Source organism: Meleagris gallopavo, chromosome Z (genome assembly GCF_000146605.3).
Source record: "Meleagris gallopavo isolate NT-WF06-2002-E0010 breed Aviagen turkey brand Nicholas breeding stock chromosome Z, Turkey_5.1, whole genome shotgun sequence".
Lineage (NCBI taxonomy): Eukaryota > Metazoa > Chordata > Aves > Galliformes > Phasianidae > Meleagris > Meleagris gallopavo.
In genome coordinates, this window is record NC_015041.2 from 34,519,009 (window position 1) to 34,536,764 (window position 17,756).

Consider the following 17,756-nt stretch of genomic DNA (forward strand, 5'->3'; position numbering starts at 1 on the left):
TAGCCATGAAGTAGAACAATTACCCCAAATGCCACAATAGGATTTATGAGGCTTACACAAGCATTATGTCAACAGTTCTTACTCTGCGGTGCATCATTCCTACTGCTCCTCCATCCAGCATATGGCTGTAGGGAATCCAGGAAGCCCAAAGCTTTTTCATGCTAAAGTGACAAACTTTTTTTCATCCAGCCTATAAAACTGGCAACATTTGCTTTAAGGTTAATAGCTGGACAAAGGCGGGAAACCAGATGCAAAGAATGTCACTTATCAAGCACACTCATTTATCTGCTTGTATGGTCACCAACAGAGCATAAGCTCTCAAACTAGCAGCTACAGCTAGATTTAAAAAAATAAAAGAGGGCATCTTCAAACAGACTACTCAGTACACAACCTACAATTTGAAAAGTATAAAATAATGCTTCAAATTAGCAAAATATATACAATTATTACTGTATTTTGAAAATGATTTAGAAAGATTAACTAAACAATGAATCAAATGTTAACTCTGCCCGTAAGTCACACAAATCAAAATGAAACATTCTGAAACAACCTTAATTAGCGTAAAAACCCTCTGTGAAAACAATTTTTTCCATAGTATCACTTGTTCCAGCCAGGGTACACACTCCATCGGCTCTCCTGCATGATAGAGACTAAGGAAACTGAAAGCCACATAAAAGCTGGACAAGGATTAAAAGCTGTTTACAAAAGTGGCTTGCTCACACAAAATGATTTTCCAACTTATCCAAAATCTTAAGTCCACCATACTGTTAAACAACCTACAGTCATGATCTGTATACATTTTTACAGAAGCTAAAATTATTAAACAGTAGCTCTGAGTTCTGTTTCTGGAAAAGAAAACTGAAAAAAATCAAAATAGAAGAAGATACAGATAATGTCATGCTTCAGTTTTCTTTTCCAGAAAAAAAATCAAAGGACTCCTGCCTCATGACTCACATTTGTGTAATCACCTACAGTGAATACAAAGTCTAGGAGCCAAGCAATGTGGGTCCATGTCTTGAGAACAGGTAGACACACAACTAAGGTAACAAAATGTGCATACCTATTTCAATCAGGGAGAAAAAAGTGCAGGAGAACTTCCAGAAAAAGGAATACAAAAACACAAAATCTCAAAATTGAAAACAAATGAAAACAAACAAAAAAAAGTGTTTTCTTAAATCTCTTGTTAACACTAGCTCAATCCTCAGCCAAAGCTGAATTTTACTATAAGATAAACTTTCTTTATCTTGGACATCATCATTTGTAATACATAAAAAAATTAAAAGACTGACCAAAACCTACAAAAAAAAAAAAAGAGGGGGGGAGGCATTTTTGCTGAAGATTCCTCAGTTCATTGTTGTAAATCCTATTTCAAGCAACCTTGAAATGAACAATGAAGGCAATAAATTTCAAGGATTTTTATTATTTCTACATAATATAAATAGAAAATAACTGAATGAGTAACAGTTCTCCAGAAAAGTTGACTAGAGGAAGGATACATTTTCAAGAAGTTTCAGAGGAATCTGTAAGCATTACTATCACTTGTTCTCCTGAGTAGCAGAAAGAACAAAAAGGTGAACCTCGAAGACATGGACATCACACACCACACCGGTGCTCTTGTGAAAAGAAGATCCAGGGAACTACAGGCTAATCAGTGTCACCTCTGTCCTGGAAAGCTCATGGAGCAGATCTCCTGAAGGCCCTACTAAGGCACATGGAAAACAAAGATGAGGTGATTGATCAAAGTCAACATGGTTTCACCAAGGGCAAGTCACGCCTAACTAACTTGGTGGCCTTTCATTATACAGTTACAGTGTCAGGACTTATGCAAAGAATTTGACACTGTACTGCACAACATCCTGGTCACCAAATGGGAGAAAAATGGAATTGATGGATGGACCATTCACTGGATAAGGAACTGGTTGAATGGTCACACTCAGAGATGCAGTCAACTGCTCAATGTTCAAGTGGAGATCAGTGATGAGTGTTGTTCCTCAAGGATTGGTGCTGGGACCTGTGTTATTTAACATCTTTGTAGGTGATGTGGACACTGGGATCAAGTATGCCCTCAGCAAAGAACAGATTTAGACTAGATAATAGCAAGAAATTCTTTACTGTGGGTGTTGTGAGACACTGGAACAGACTGCACAGAGAGAATGTAAATGCCCCCACCCTAGAGGTGTTCAAGGCCAGGCTGCATGGGGCTCTAAGCAAGCTGGTCTAGTGAGAGATGTCCCTGCCTATAGCAACAGGGGTTGGAACTAGATGATCTTAATAGTTTTCTCCAAGCCAAATCATTCTACGATTCTATGATTTTTTTTTTTTCCCCTTGTAACCTGCCTGAAGGCCTCTGCTTTAGGTTGGAGATATCAAATAACAGTTTGTGCCAATAGTACATTCCAAGTGCCTCTTCCTGCCTGAAGAATCACCTTGTTACTTGTGTTCCAATACAATAAGCACTCCATTTCAATATAACAAAAACATAATTTCTGCTTTTCTTAAACAATACCAAACCACAAAATGCCAGAAATCACACAAAAAGCACACTTGCTTCATCTGAGGGCCAATATATCTCAAACTTCTCATTCTGCTCAGGATTGAATCCTCCATATTCTTCATCTATCAGGCAGAACATATGAGGGAGGCCCCTTTCTGCAACCTATTTTTGGATAAAATATCAATTTCACTGAATAGGTCTAGTGCAATTAATGTCCCCATATGTTTAAACAATATAAGAATTTATGAAATCTGACTCCAAATCTACTCTTGTTCCACTTTTGTCTGTTTATTCCAGTAGATCTGTCCCAGAAGAAACAAGTTAGCAAGATAAATATGGACTTGAAGATGATGTCCATGATGATGTGACTTGAAACACATTTCCTATACCTGCATATTTTCACTGTAAAGCATTCCTCAAATGCAAAAGCCGTAAATACTGAAACAACTCCAGCATCAGACTCACCTACTGGAAACATAAAAGCAATTGTCCAGATCTATAATAAAAATTATTGTTATATTTTTAGTCTGTTGATCAACCTTTTTTGTAGTCTGTTTTGTTACTGTTCCTCATACCACTTATGTTGTTATGACTATTTAAGAAGTTTCACAGAAACTTATGGACATGGGATTCCAGCCAGATTTCCTGCCTGTTAATCACTACCAAGTGACTTTTCCTGAAAATGTCTGCTGAACAAAAAAGCAACTAATTTTTTGGTAGTTACATTGAATGGTGTAGCAGTGGTATTAAGTTTTCAATACAGTAACAGTTCGTGCTGGTCTTTTGTTTGGTTGGTTGGTTTTTTTTACTGCAGCATTTATTTTGTGCAACTTCCGTAACAACAGCAAAGAAAAAATTAAAAGCCATCCACATATTCTCCCACCTTTAGGAATATTAGACATGTTTTGTTGTGTTGTTTATTTTAAGCTAGAAATGAAGAAATTGAGACTATGCTATCTGAAACAAAGTCTTCTAAGAGACTAAGATTTCTAAGAAGAAATCTGAGAATTTAAAAGATTAAAATTGCTAATTTTCTTACTTAGTATTTGAGACATGATAGAAGCATAGATATACAATTCAGTTTCCTGTCAAGACAGATTATTAAAAAATCAGTGTAAATTTTAATGTTAAGAAATGTGCATTTCAATGTTTGTATCTGCACATGACTTACTATGGTACACTCAGTTCTGAAAAGACAGGTAATTTTGAAATTTGCTTATGAATATTTTCATTAAAAACTAATGCTTTTCTATTTTTGTAAACTACTTCGAAATTCAAGAGGCAGAAGAAAACTTCACAACTTGTATTTAAAATAAGAAACAACAGAAACACAGTAACATTTACTTAATCAGAAACTAAAAAACAATCCCTAAGATACCACTTCCTAACAAACTCCTAACAAGAGAGATCAACATCACCCATTATTTTTAAACTCAGTAGATCCCATATACTGAAGTCTAACATCTGTTCTGTGACATGACACTTCTAATACTATTAGTTACATTTTGCAACTGACTTCACCTTTTCTGCTAACAAATCATTTCAGGAGTCCAGATAACTACATCTTGGGACAATGCATTTCAGTCTCTCTATCTGTGACAGAGATGATAAAGCCAACAGCACTTTCTAAGAACTAAATTGCTAGACTTAAAACTTGTTTCTTTCTACACTAAATTAAAATAATCCCAAGTGCTTATTTAGCTGTCCTTCTCGTTAGCATTAAGATAGATTTAAAGATTTCAAAATTCCACAAGCAGACATTCAAAACACCTCAACTTCAGCAATTCTCAGTTAGAGGAAATAGAATTCATACAGTAAAAGGAAAGCATTTCTACTGTAGCCCCAATCTACGGTAGCTTCCCAGAATGTGAGGAATTGGACATAAGAGTCACTTTACCTTCATTTCTTTAGGACCAGCAGCATCAGTATCAACAAGCTGTAGTTTCCTAAACTAAACAAGAACTGTGCTAAAAATATGCTGTTATTCAAGCTTTGAGATATTCTCTCCAGAGATAGGATTTCCTGATATGATATTCAAATTAATAGGAAATGCTCTTCCTGTGTTTTCTAGACTGCTAGACTAATGAGCTTGTTTTCAGTGGACTTTAAAAAAAAAAAAAAGGAAAAAAGGAAAAAGTAACAGATTAATTAACTGATTGGTGGTCACTACTTTATAGCGACAGTGTACAAAGTGTATGTGTAGTAGAGCATCATCTTCTCTAGCCTAGAATGATATAGAAGCAAGTTCCATTTCTCTTGTATTTCCAGAAGGAATTTTTAAGCAATTCCTTCAAGACATGTCATTTGGTGACTTTTGCTTTACACCTAACCCTATTTAAAACTGATAGAAATGCTTGAAGGAGCTAAGCACAAAGATGGATTTTTACTTACGGGGAAGTCATTCGTATGCAGAAAGTGAACAACTTTAATTAGATGGATTTGGCCATGTGTACAACATCTACAGCTACCGCAATACTAACTCAGTCCAACCATACAGAATACTCTATATAAACTGAACACTCTAAGCTGGAATATTAAGTATAGAACATGTACGCTGTAAGTCTTTTTTTTTTTTTTCCTTATTTTCTACTAATCTATGATTAGGACTATCAGACACTACAGCAAAGTGACAATCAATACCAATTTTAAAGAAAAAAATACCTGCGTTCACAATGAACAAACTTTTCAAGTCAGAATACTAGGAAAGTAGGCATTCTGCATACAGCAAAAACATGCACTCAACAAGTTATAATTCACACTAAAATGCAGTTTTCTTTTTAATATTAGTTACGCATTTGATTTTGGTTTCTGAAAGATGAGGGAAAGCCAGACAGCTGCAGCACATGGTCAAACTAGGAAGTTCAACAGTCTGTTTCATTATTTTGGACAATTTTCTACAATGTGCTCAAAACACTAACTCCTATTAAAGACAGTTAACAATATGGATTTTGGCAGACTGGAATCTTCTAGTTTTCCATTGCTTAAGTCCACATTCCTTCATCATTCTGGTGTTAATTCAACATTAAGTCATCAATTAAAGGGATAACCAGACACGACTGGCAGACGCATATGGAGAAACTAAGCTTTTTTTTACCTGATAATGAGTTTTAACTGTCCGATTTCTAAATTGGCTGCCTTGATACATATAGAGCAGTTAAATTATAATAATTAAATTTCATATACATAGACAAAAGATTTTTGTATTAACACAAATATATTTATGTTTCATCATGTATTCACTGTTCAACAGTAGCTGGATATGAAGCAGTGTAATCCATGCATTCAAGTATTAAACATTTCACTCTCCTTCATGGAAAGCTTGAGATATTTTACATATCTTTCCTTTAAAATGCAAATATTAAATTAAAAAAAGATTTAAAAGAAGTCAGGCTAGTCAAAGATAAACCTTACAACATTTCAAATGCGATTTATCCTTTTAAATTTCAACAATATCATTAATGTCAGAAGAATCTGTTTTAAGATCTTGTGTAAAAATTTTTATTTCAAAATATGCCCAAAGCCAGTTATCTCCATCTATTTTTCCGCATGTAATATTAATGGAAAACCTTAGGCAGTGCTGGTGCAGACCAGAGAAATGGTTTAACTGTACTCTGGCCACAGCATGCACTGGAAGGAAAAGAAAAGAAGTAATAAACTCTAAAGAAACACCACTGAAACTCTTCCTGTATGAACCCCCCAAAACATATTTTTAAGAGTGGTTTTCGTGGAGACAGCAGCAATTCTGTGTTGTCAGATCAGCACATAGAATAGATAACTAAGGACAGGACTGAAGGATGACCCCTTCTTCATAACTTTGAGTATAATTGGTATGTGACATGCAGTTTTTGAAGACTTTCACTATATTTGCAGAAATAAAAAGAGGAAAAACTTCAACTATGGAAATAAACAAAAATCTCACCTTATTATGTTCATACTTGTATGGAATTTTGAGAGTATCCATGGCTCTGATCATGGCCTGCATTGCTGTAAATATATTCTGGTACACCAGTTTTGTAAAGCCCCTTTTGTCTTCATCAGAATAACCTGATCCATGAATGATTCTCATCTGCTTGATAAACGTGCTTTTGCCACTCTCTCCTGTACCTGTAAGAGAAGTAAGAAGGATATACTTTAGTTACACAACTCTAACATGACTTTTCAGCACAAAGCTGACACCTCATTCAGCTCAGAGCAGAACAGGGTGAAGTACTGCTTGTACAGTATCTACAAAGACCAGCTGAATACCAAACAGCAGTATCAGAAACGAGGCAAACTACAGTAAAACTTGAATTTGGAAGATATGATAAAATAGGGTGACTTTACCAAGTAAACTAGTAACTAAAACAAAACCATATAAATATATTGATCTATTATTTAAAAACATGAGTTTCAGTTCTTCAAGATATTGTCTAAAAAATACCTAACTTCAGATAATTACTATGAGACTTGTTATCACAAAAATTCAGAAAGTTATAAAAAAAATCATCTTGTTTAGCCAACTTGCAGTACACTACGATGAACAGCAGTGTAAAACCAACAGATAAATTAATTTTAAAATAATAATAATAACAATAATGTGCTATAGTAAGTACATGTCCTGCAAACTTCAAACTCATAAATATATGAAATCAGCTTTAATTAAAATTTGGCTCATATTCATGAAGAGGCAATCAATTTCCTCAGATTTCTTTCTGTTCTTATATTCCAGACAAAGCACAAGTGATTTTCTTCTAATTAAACATTTCTTAATATTTGTCTATTTGAAGTTAAGATCTTTTTTTGTTGGAAATTTCATGCAAGATATAGCGCTCTTTTTTTCCCCTTTCAATGAGCTCATCCTCTGTGATTAGGAGAGCTTATCTAAATTATGTTTGCTTAAAAGGAGGAGTTGAAATTTAAAATTAACAGTTGCGCAGCCATATAAACCTTACATTCACTGAGATAGCTAGCCCAGATACTCAGAAACCCAACACAGTCACCAGGCTGCACTGCTTTTCAGCCTTCCAGCTTGGGTTTCATTTTAATCATTTCTCTAAAGCTTTCATGCCTCATACTACAATATTCGCATGTCATGACAAAGGCAACTTGATACATTGCATGACATTTTAAGTGTCTTACCAGAGAACTGTGTTTCGCAGCAGTGTAACGTACAATTAAAGCATGATGCTGCACTGCAACCCTTAAGTATTTCTGAGATAGCACACGCTGCATGACTTCAAAGCTCTAACCACAAGCATTATCATGAAACCTTCAGCACCACTACCCTTAACCACAAAACAAACTTCTACTCCAAGTGTTCCTTATACACACATTCCCAAGCTGCAAGCAAGAGCGCTACATCCTGACCTATTTTACACCCACTGGGGAGACAAGAGACAAGTGTTACTGTAAAGAAAAAAGCATACGCTCCGAAATCAAAAAGTGAGATCAAGCCTGCTAATGCACACAGCCTTCACTAGCACTCGGATAATAACACTGTGGTCAACACAATTTAGGACAACTGTTGGGAGAGTCCCTTGGGAGACAGTCTTGAAGGGCAAGGGGTCCAGGAAGGCTGGATATTGCTCAAGAGGAAATTTTAAAGGCATGGAAATAGCCATCCCCATGTGCAGTAAGAAAAGCCAGTCAGGAAGAATGGCCTGGCTGAGCAGGGAGCTTTTGCTCAGACTCCGAGAAAAAAAAAAGAGAGCTTAGAACACTAGAACGTATAAGGATATTGCTAGGATAAGCAGAGAGAAAATCAGAAAGGCAAAAGTCCAGCAAGAACTTCATATCATCACCAGATTTCGTAACTTTATCTTATAAAAGACAACAAAAACTGTTTTTACAAACACATTATGAGTAAGAGAAAGACCAAGGATAATCTCCATTCTTCACTGGATATGGTAGGGAACCTTACTTCTGAAGGAGATGGACATTCTCAATGCCTTTTTTACTTCTGTCTTTAATAGTCACTTTAGTTTTCCTCAGGATACTCTACTCCCTGAGCTGGAAGGCCAGCATGGGAAGCAGAATAAACCCTCTTTAATTCAGGAGGAAACAGCAACCTGTTGCTTTTCCTGGACTGCCACAAGTCCATGGGGCTGGAGGGGATCCACCCAAAAGTATTGAATGAGCTGGTTGAGGTGACTGCTAAGCTACTTTCCATCATTTATCAGCAGTCCTGGTGAACTCGGACGTTCCAGACAACTGAAGGCTTGCTAATGTGACAACCATTTACAAGAAGAGTAGGAAGGAAGGTCTGGAGAACTACAGGCCAGTCAACCTGACCTCGATATTGAGGGAAGTTATGGAGCAGATCATCTTGAGGAATGGCATGTACAGGATAACAGGATTAGGCCCAACCAGCATGGGTTCATGCAAGGCAGCTACTGCTTGACCAACCTCATCTCCTTCTATGACCAGATGATCCACCCAGTGGATGAGGGAAAGGCTGTGGATGTAGTCTACCTAGACTTCAGCAAAGCTTCTGACACTCTCTACTCCAGCATTCTCCTGGAGAAGCTGGCAGTCCATTGCTTGGACTGGTACACATTTTGCTGGGTAAAAAAAAACTGGCCAGGCACAGAGAGTGGTGGTGAATGGAATTAAATGCAGCTCGTGATCAGTCACGAGTGGTGTTCCCCAGGGATCATTACTGGTACCTGTCCTCTTCAGTACTTCACCGATGACCTGGATGAGGGCATTGAGTGCATTCTCAGTAAGTTTGCAGATGACACCAACTTGGTAGAAACTGTTGATCTGCCTGAGGGATCTGACAGGCTGAATAGCTGGGCTGAGGCCAGTGGGATGAAGTTCAACAAGACCAGGTGCTGAGTACTGTACTTTGGCCACAAACCCAAGCAATACTACAAGCCTAGGGCACAGCAGCTGAAAAGCTGCAGTAAGGAAAAAGATCTGAAGTATTAGTCAACTGCCAGCTGAACATGAGTCACCAGTATACCCATGCAACCAAGAAGGCCAATGGCATTCTGGCTTGTGTAAGAAATAGTGCAGTCAGCAGGACTAAGGAGGTGACTGACTGTCCCTCTGTATGACCACTTGCACTGGTGAAGCCACACCTCAAGTTCTGTGTTCAGTTTTTGGCCCCTCACTACAAGAAGACATTGAGGGCCCAGAGTACATCCGAAGAAGAGCAGCAAAGCCAGTGAGGGTCTGGAGCACAAATCTTATGAGGAGCAGCTGAGGAAACTAGGACTGTTTAGTATGAAGGAGGCTCAGGAGAGACCTTATCGCTCTCTACAAATATGTGAAAGGAAGCTGTAGTGAGGTTGGGGGAGGGGTGGTTCAGTCTCTTCTCTCAGGTAACTAGAGATAGGATGACAGGGAATAGCCTCAAGTTGCATGGAGGGAGGTTCAGATTGAGTATGAGGAAAAATTTCAGAAAGAGTGGTGAGGTACTGAACCAGACTGCACAGGGAGGGGGTTAAATCACCATCCTTGGAGGTGTTAAAAAAAAAAATTGTAGATGCAGCATGCAGGGTTTAGCAGGCATGGTAGCAAAGTCAGACTTCATGATCTCAGAGGTTCTTTTCCAACCTTAGTAATTCTAAGAGTCCAGCAACAAAGTCTCTGACCATCTTCAGGGGACTGCATAGCCCTGGCAGAACTCTCCCCATGTAAGCTGGTAAATTGCAGATGACTGAAAACTGAGAGGAGTGAGAGGTCAGAGGGTCATCCTAAGGGACCTCAAAAGGCCAGAGAAATGGGCTGACAGGAGCTCCACAAAGTTCAACGAGGACAAGCATGTGAAGTCATGAAGCATGCAGACAGGAGCAACCCCAGACACAAAAACATGCTGAGGCCACCCAGCTGGAAAGCATCTCTGAAGAAAAGACTACGGGGAGCCAGTTTGAAAACAAACACTGTGCCCTTGTCCATAAGGAAGCCACGAGTACTCTTGACTGTATTACTCAGGATAACAGCAGCACGTTGGAGGATGTGATCCTTCTCCTCTTTTCAGCAGGTGAGGCCACATCTGGAGTACTACACATGGCTCTGGGCCTCCCAGTATCAGAGACATGTGACATAGTGGAAAGGGTCCAACCTAGGGCAACCAAGAAGACCGAAAGACCAGAGCACCCCTCTTACGAGGAGAGTCTGAAGAGCTGGACCTGGTAAGCCTGGAAAAAAGATCTTATCAATCTCCGTAAAGAAGTTAGTCTCCCTCCTGAATATGAACTCCATTTAAGTACTGGGAAGCTGCAATAATGTCTCCCTGAAGCCTTTTCTTTTCCAGGCTGAATCAATCATAGAATCACAAGGTTGGAAAGGACCTACAAGATCACCTAGTCCAACAAGCCCAACTCCCTCAACCTTTCTTCACAGAAGAGGTGCTCCAACCCTCTGATCATATTCATAGCCTCACTGTGACCCTGTTACAACAGCTCCACATCTTTCTTGTGCTGGGGGATCCAGGCCAGGACATAGTAGTATTTCAGATGAGACCTCACAGAGGCACAGCAGAGCAGGACAATAGGACATTTAACTCCCTTGTTTTGCTGGCCACTTCTGTTTTGGTGCAGCCCAGGATACACCTTCACTTTCCAGACTGCAAATGAACACTGCCAGCTTGTGCCAAGCTTCTCATCCAACAGAACCCACAGGCTACACCCTGAAGACACTACTTTTTCTATTCTTCTGACACATATACATAGCAACATGACTCTGTTTCATAAGTGAAATAAAATGCCATATCACACATTTTAAAATATTTTGGTAATATTTTCTAGCTTTTCTGAGAAACGTCATACTTTTAATACAAAAGTCTGTTTGACTTGAACCTATAAAGCACAGAATTGTAAGTGATATGCCTTTCTGACATAATGAACTCTTACACAAATTCTGCCCTAATGGGGCAGAAAACTACTTGCATCAAGCATCTCTGAATCAACAGAATACAAAGCAGCTGTCATTTCACACACTTCCCTGTATGAGCACCCAGACTACTTTCAAATCCTCAAATGCAAATTCAGCATTGAGGTAGGAAGAAAATGTTTATATTACTACTGCCTTAAGATATGAAGTATCTTATTCTTTTAATTATTTATCAGGACTACAATATCACACACAAACAGGAAGAAAAAATGTTGATAAAGCCATCTGCAACACACTGTGGAAGACATTATTTCAGATTATTTGCAATTTAAAACATCTACCAAAAAACCTAGGTCAGATGCAACTTACCCTTTTACATGGTTGTTTAGTTGTGTGGTATTGTACTAAGTTTGTCACTAGAAACACATTACCCTTGGAGACCTAAAGATTCATAGGTGTGTATATATTTTATATATTCCATACATGTATACGTATGTGAAAATATTTATTATGTGTAGTGTATAAACACACACAATCACAAAACAGACTTGCTCTGGTTTGTATCTTCCATCTCTATCAATATATAATCACATTCACAAGTGTGAATTTTTTTTCAATAAATAAATAGGCAAACCACTATCTGTATGAAAATAAAAATTTGTTTTTTTGAGGATAGTTTAAAAAAAAAAAATACCCTCAACTTTGTCCTTCTTCAGGTCAATGTTCAAATTGTCCTGTGACCTCCATCAAACTAATCTTTTGATTAAGTCACCTGTAACAATGAGAACACTTCTAGCACTCAAATGCACAGCATGTTGCATATGCAGGGGAAACAGGTGGAAAGCAGCCCTGCTGAAACAGGAAATCATGGAAAATTTCTTGCCGAGAATACACTAAAATAGGATTAAAGCATAAATGATAGAAAATAATAAAAATTACAGGAATTTCTCAAAAGTGAAGACATTCATTTTCAATACAAAGGAACTGACAAAAACTTGATTGTTTCTTTTACATGGTTACAATTAAGGAAAAGAAAGTTGTCTTTTATTCTTTTAAGATTGTCGCTGACAAGAAAAGCACACAAAGAAATGTCAGGTGCGGCTTTCTTTTAAAAAAGAATGGAGTCAAGTCATTCTGTAAAGCAGTCTTATTTATATGAAAACCGTTCAACAGTGATAAAACATCATTTACCTTCATTTCTACAGAGATTTGCTCAGACACTTCGCTCAAACCGAAATAATTGGGGAAAAAAATAAGCAAGACTATTTACCACCAGGGAAATAGGGAAAAATTGGGATTAATGAATTACCAGAGTTAGTTAAGCAAAAACTGCAATCACTACAGCATTACTCCTGGTGAAGAGAGAGTATTACTGTTACAGCGCTGTAGTCAAATCTAGATTTTATTGTTTTAATATATTTTTAGCCTTTTAAAATCTCATTACCTATGCAATGAGAAGATCAAAGAAGTGTCTGATAACACATAAAGTGTTTTCTACAGCTTCATCTATAACAGAGCAAGTTGAGAACACATGCCTAAAATCTCACTTTTTGCTATACAAAACAACATGGGTAATAGGCTAATTATCTCCATGACACACTGCATCTCTGTACCATAAAACAAGTTTCTTTAGTTCGTTTACTGGTTTCAAAAAAGACACATATACCTAGATAATGTGCCTTACTGCTTCTGCTGTCTACCGTCACCTGAGCTGATACAGTTCTAGATGAAAGAAAGAGACAGAAAAGATAAATGGCAACAAAAAACAGCAGAATAGCACAAAGTGGAAAAACTACACTGAGGTCAATTTTCTGCTGATGCTATTGCACCTTTAAACTAATCAAGGCTTGGATCAATTCTCTGAAGCTAGTCTTAAAAACAGCCGAAAGCCACACAACATATATGAAACTTCAAAATGAGTAAGTAAGAAATCACAAAAAAAAAACCCTCCCCATCCTTTAAAAAGGATAACTCTCCTCCCTAAGCATGACCTAATATAACTTTTATGTGGCACTTTGCAGAGAAATCTATAGTGTGACTGGAAAAAAAAAAAAAAAGAGTAAATATCTTAAACAGTTATGAATACCCACTCAAACACAGCAGAGAGGATTATCAAAACTTAGGAGCTGTGAAAGTTTAGCATGTTACAGCCTGGCAAATCTCTAAACACCTCCCAGAAGCTTCTTTCTTTAAACAATAATAGCAACAAGTATTACTGAATCATCAAGGATTCTTAAAACCAGAGATCTACCAGACTCTCAGCAAAACCAGGAAGGAAGTCAAGTCACTTAAATGCAGCAGTAACCCATTACGCACATACCGTGCACAAGTTATTACATTACTACTGTTTTTCCTAGTGCACACTAAACAACAAAATGTTGAAAAACAGTGCTCTTTACCCTGCCAGACTTCCTGAAAAAACATATAGCACATTCAATTTTTAATAAGTGGCAATGCATCTCCTCACAGAATGGCTTTAAAATTTACATGGTGGCTGCCAAGGAGGAATCAGGAGAATAATTTAAAAATAACTCAAACTACAAGGGTAGGCAGGCAAACTTTTCTTACATATGGGTACACAATATATACATGTACCTGTTTTCCCATTTCTCTGCATGTATGTTACATAAATCTGAAGTACAATATTTTGTGGGATCACATACAAGGCTGTTATTAAACTAAAACCACAAAGATACCATTCCCAAAGCAAAATCCACCCTGGCACTTGTTAAGTGAACAAATGCTGCTAATCTAAAACTGATCCAGTTTATTCCTAAATTTGACTGGTAGTGGGGAAAAAAAAAAAAAAAAATCACATTTTATTGGTTGAAATGTTATATGAAAATTAGATAGGTCTAGAGGGGAGAAAAGAGATTCTTAATATGTAATAAAGTAAAAAAAAAAGTCATTGAAACCTGCTACCTTGCTAGTCGCCACGAACATACATTTACTAAGAGCCACTGAATCCACAACACAAACATTCACAGAAGACTGTCTTTTAGCTTAGGACTCCATGACAAAGATGAGCCCAGAAGAACTTAGGAAGTGCAGATTCTCAGGTGGGAATGGAACCACAATCCCACACAGTCTGGACCCACCATGGCACTTCTATCTGCTGACTAGTTTTCAACTTGAGGTATTACTATAACTACACAGTCTCATCATATTTACTCAGAAGAAAATAAACTGTAGCAAGCTGTCTTCCAAATACAAAGAAAAGCATATAAATCAAACTCATCAGATATTAACTAGTAAATTAGCATACTTACTGCTTAAGTAAATTCCTTTCTTCAACTCCATTGTGGAGTAAGAGCTAAAACAATAACAGAGATGTGTGAAATTCAAAAAAAAAAATGTTTGATTTTGACTGTAAAGTTGCATTTCACTTGAAAGGGAGCTTTATGTCCTCTCTGCTACTACTAATTCAGCCAAAGAGAAAAAAACAAATATTATTTCTTTTGTTTCCGTTCCAGTGGTGAAATGCAAAAGGATCACATTTCTGCTGAAACCAAGTAATGTCCTACATGAAAACACAAGAACCATGCAGAATTCAGGCTCTGAATGGGCTTGGCTCTTTAGGAGCCAAAATATCACAAAACTTAAGACAGACTGCAAGAGGTCATCACTGGAGCTCCTCAGGACAGCTGGCCATTGCCAGGACCTAGGCTATCAGGCTGCAGCTGAGCTCTGTGAAGCACCCATCCAGCCTGCAAGCCCTGGAACCTAGCCACAGCCACCCTTCTCAGCTACTGAAGGAAGAGGGTGCTGAGCAAACAGAAGGCTCTGCCCAGCTGACATGGTGAAGTGTCACAGGTTCCTTGTGCTGAAGCTCTACTAACAGATGTATACTTCTGTGACTGCACATACCCTGATGTCAAAGGAGACTGTGACTGAACACAACACAGCCGTCATCTAGCACTCCTGCCCAGCTGAGTTTGGCCCTTATGTCTATTGCTAGAAAAAAATCACCTCTACAACACACTGCATTTCTTCATACCAGAACACTTAAAAGATAATAAAGCATCGCTCTATGCCTTAAACCATTTTATATACATTAATTTTGAGAACTGACCATTTCCATCCTGGTTACAAAACAGATATAAAACCTGAAATAATTAAAATGAAAAGGTGTCCAGAGAAAAGAATAAAATTGCAATGAGAAAAATATTAAAATTCCCGAATATAGAAAATATTTATATTTTCCATAAAAAGAACAGTAGGACCATAGTATCTTTCTTCTGTGGCTACCAAACTCCTTGAATGAATCAATGGATTACATCTCACCAGAGACACTTGATCTAAGGAAGCACTTTCCCTTATGTTTCAGTTACAAAAAAAGAAACAGGCTAAGAAGGCAAGAAAGAACCTGAAGTTTCAAGGCAAGAAAACAAAACCAAAGAGGAGCTAAGTTCTCCTGATGTATGTTCCTCCAACAGCAGAACAAGGGTTTTTTATGACAAAAACAGAGTATACAATTGACTACAAAGAGCTAAGCCAGGACAGCAACTTGAGTCATGAATTTTGCAATTTGATACACTACAAGTTTAGACTAAAACCCATTAACAAAAAAGCTGGAAGAGCTGTCACATTGATCTACTGCCAGTGACAAAAACCTGGTACATACTCATCCTTTTATTAGTTTGATCATAATCCGCCATTTGCATACTCCATCTGCTTTCAAAAAAGAAAGCACATCATCATTTCACTGTTCACTGAATTACCTTCTTTGTATCATCTTAGTAATTTAGAAACACATAGTAAAGATGATTACCATGTTCTCTGAAAGAAAACAAAGTATTACTTTATGTATGACAACAAAAAAGGCTGGCAAGATAAGTAAAGACTCTTTCCAAAGAAACAACTGACAGAATTTTACGAACACAGCTTAGAATATGAAGAATCACACTGAATAACCATGTCAAACATCAACATCAATCCACAGTGAATTGGTTCAAAAATAGTCCTGAATATCTTGAATGCTTACCAAAAAAAAAAAAAAAAGCAAATGTTACCTATAACAGAAGATCAGTAAAGTTATCACACATTATAAAAATTGTATATGTATCAGTTATCTTATACATAATGACTTTTTTCCTCACTGTTAGATGACAGATGAAAACATAATGAGCAGGGTGCTGCACTTGGGTCGGGGCAATCCCAGGTATTTATACAAACTGGGGGAAGATCTCCTTGAAAGCAGCCCTGCAGAGAAGGACTTGGAGGTCCTGGTGGACAAGAAGCTGGACATGAGCCAATAGTGCGTGTTTGCAGCCTGAGGGTACTGCTGTACCCTGGGCTGCATAAAAAAGGGGTGGCCAGCAGGGAGAGGGAGGTGATGTCTCCCTCTACTCAGCTCTTGTGAGGAGGCCCCATCCGGAGTACTGCGTCCAGGCCTGGGGGCCCCAGCCCAAGAAAGATGCAAAGTTATTGGAACGGGTCTAGCGGAGGGGCACTAAGATGATCACAGGGCTGGGGCACCTCTCCTATGAAGAAAGGTTGAGGGAACTTGTTTAGCTTGGAGAAAGAAGGCTCTGCGAGACCTCACTGTGGCCTTCAAGTACTTAAAGGGAGCATATAAACAGGAGGGGGAATGGCTGTTTACGAAGGTAGATAGTGATAAGACAAGGGGGAATGGTTTTAAACTAGACAGGGATGTTTAGGTTTAGGTTAGATATTAGGAGGAGGTTTTTCACACACAGAGAGGGGTGACACACTGGAACAGGTTGCCCAAGGAGGTTGTGAATGCCCCATCCCTGGAGGCATTCAAGGCCAGGCTGGATGTGGCCCTGGGCAGCCTGGTATAGAGGTTGGTGACCCTGTACATAGCAGGGGTGTTGAAACTAGATGAACTTTATGGTCCTTTTCAACCCAGGCCATTCTATGATTCTATGACAGATATACTGTACTAATGAATTTCTATAGAGCAAAGCTTAAGAGCTTAATTCTCTTCCTTAAGAAAGGTTAAAAAAACTTTCCCCAATGCCCTCTAAAGCAGAGAAATCATCCCAAAAAATTTAATCTGGCTATGCTTGAGCAGATAATAAACTCTGCTTATCATTCTAGCATAGCCACCAAACCCAAAGAAATAAAACTAATACCCATCCTTATTGTACCAGTGTCACAATTCAGCAGTCCAAGTAACTACTACAATAAAGGCTAAACAAGACAGTGAACTTCCAACTACTGTGAAGATAGAATTAAAATTTAAAATTCAGTTTATGTTCTTTAGCTTCTTAAATGAATACTAACTCAAGGTTTTTACTGAAACAGAACCTCTCAAACTCCTTTCATAAGAAATCTAGTTGATCAAATTTAGCTTTGTGCAAGATAATCAAAACCACATCATGCACAACCCATTACAGTAAGTCCATGTCTTCCTCCCTCTACTTTTGATTCTGAAAAGGGGAAAGAAAAAAAAAAGAACACACATTTAAAAAGAAAAAAA

General features: G+C 37.9%; 1 protein-coding gene across 1 annotated transcript in view; it reads right to left on the minus strand.

Moving 5' to 3' along the window:
- The window catches only part of GNAQ (G protein subunit alpha q), a 98,334-nt gene that overhangs the window by 51,072 nt on the left and 29,506 nt on the right, over nt 1–17,756 (minus strand). Inside the window, exon 2 of the mRNA XM_010725769.3 lies at nt 6,414–6,598. Within this exon, the coding sequence (XP_010724071.1) occupies nt 6,414–6,560 (147 nt within the window). The 5' untranslated portion in view covers nt 6,561–6,598. The remainder of the gene's footprint in view (nt 1–6,413; nt 6,599–17,756) is intronic.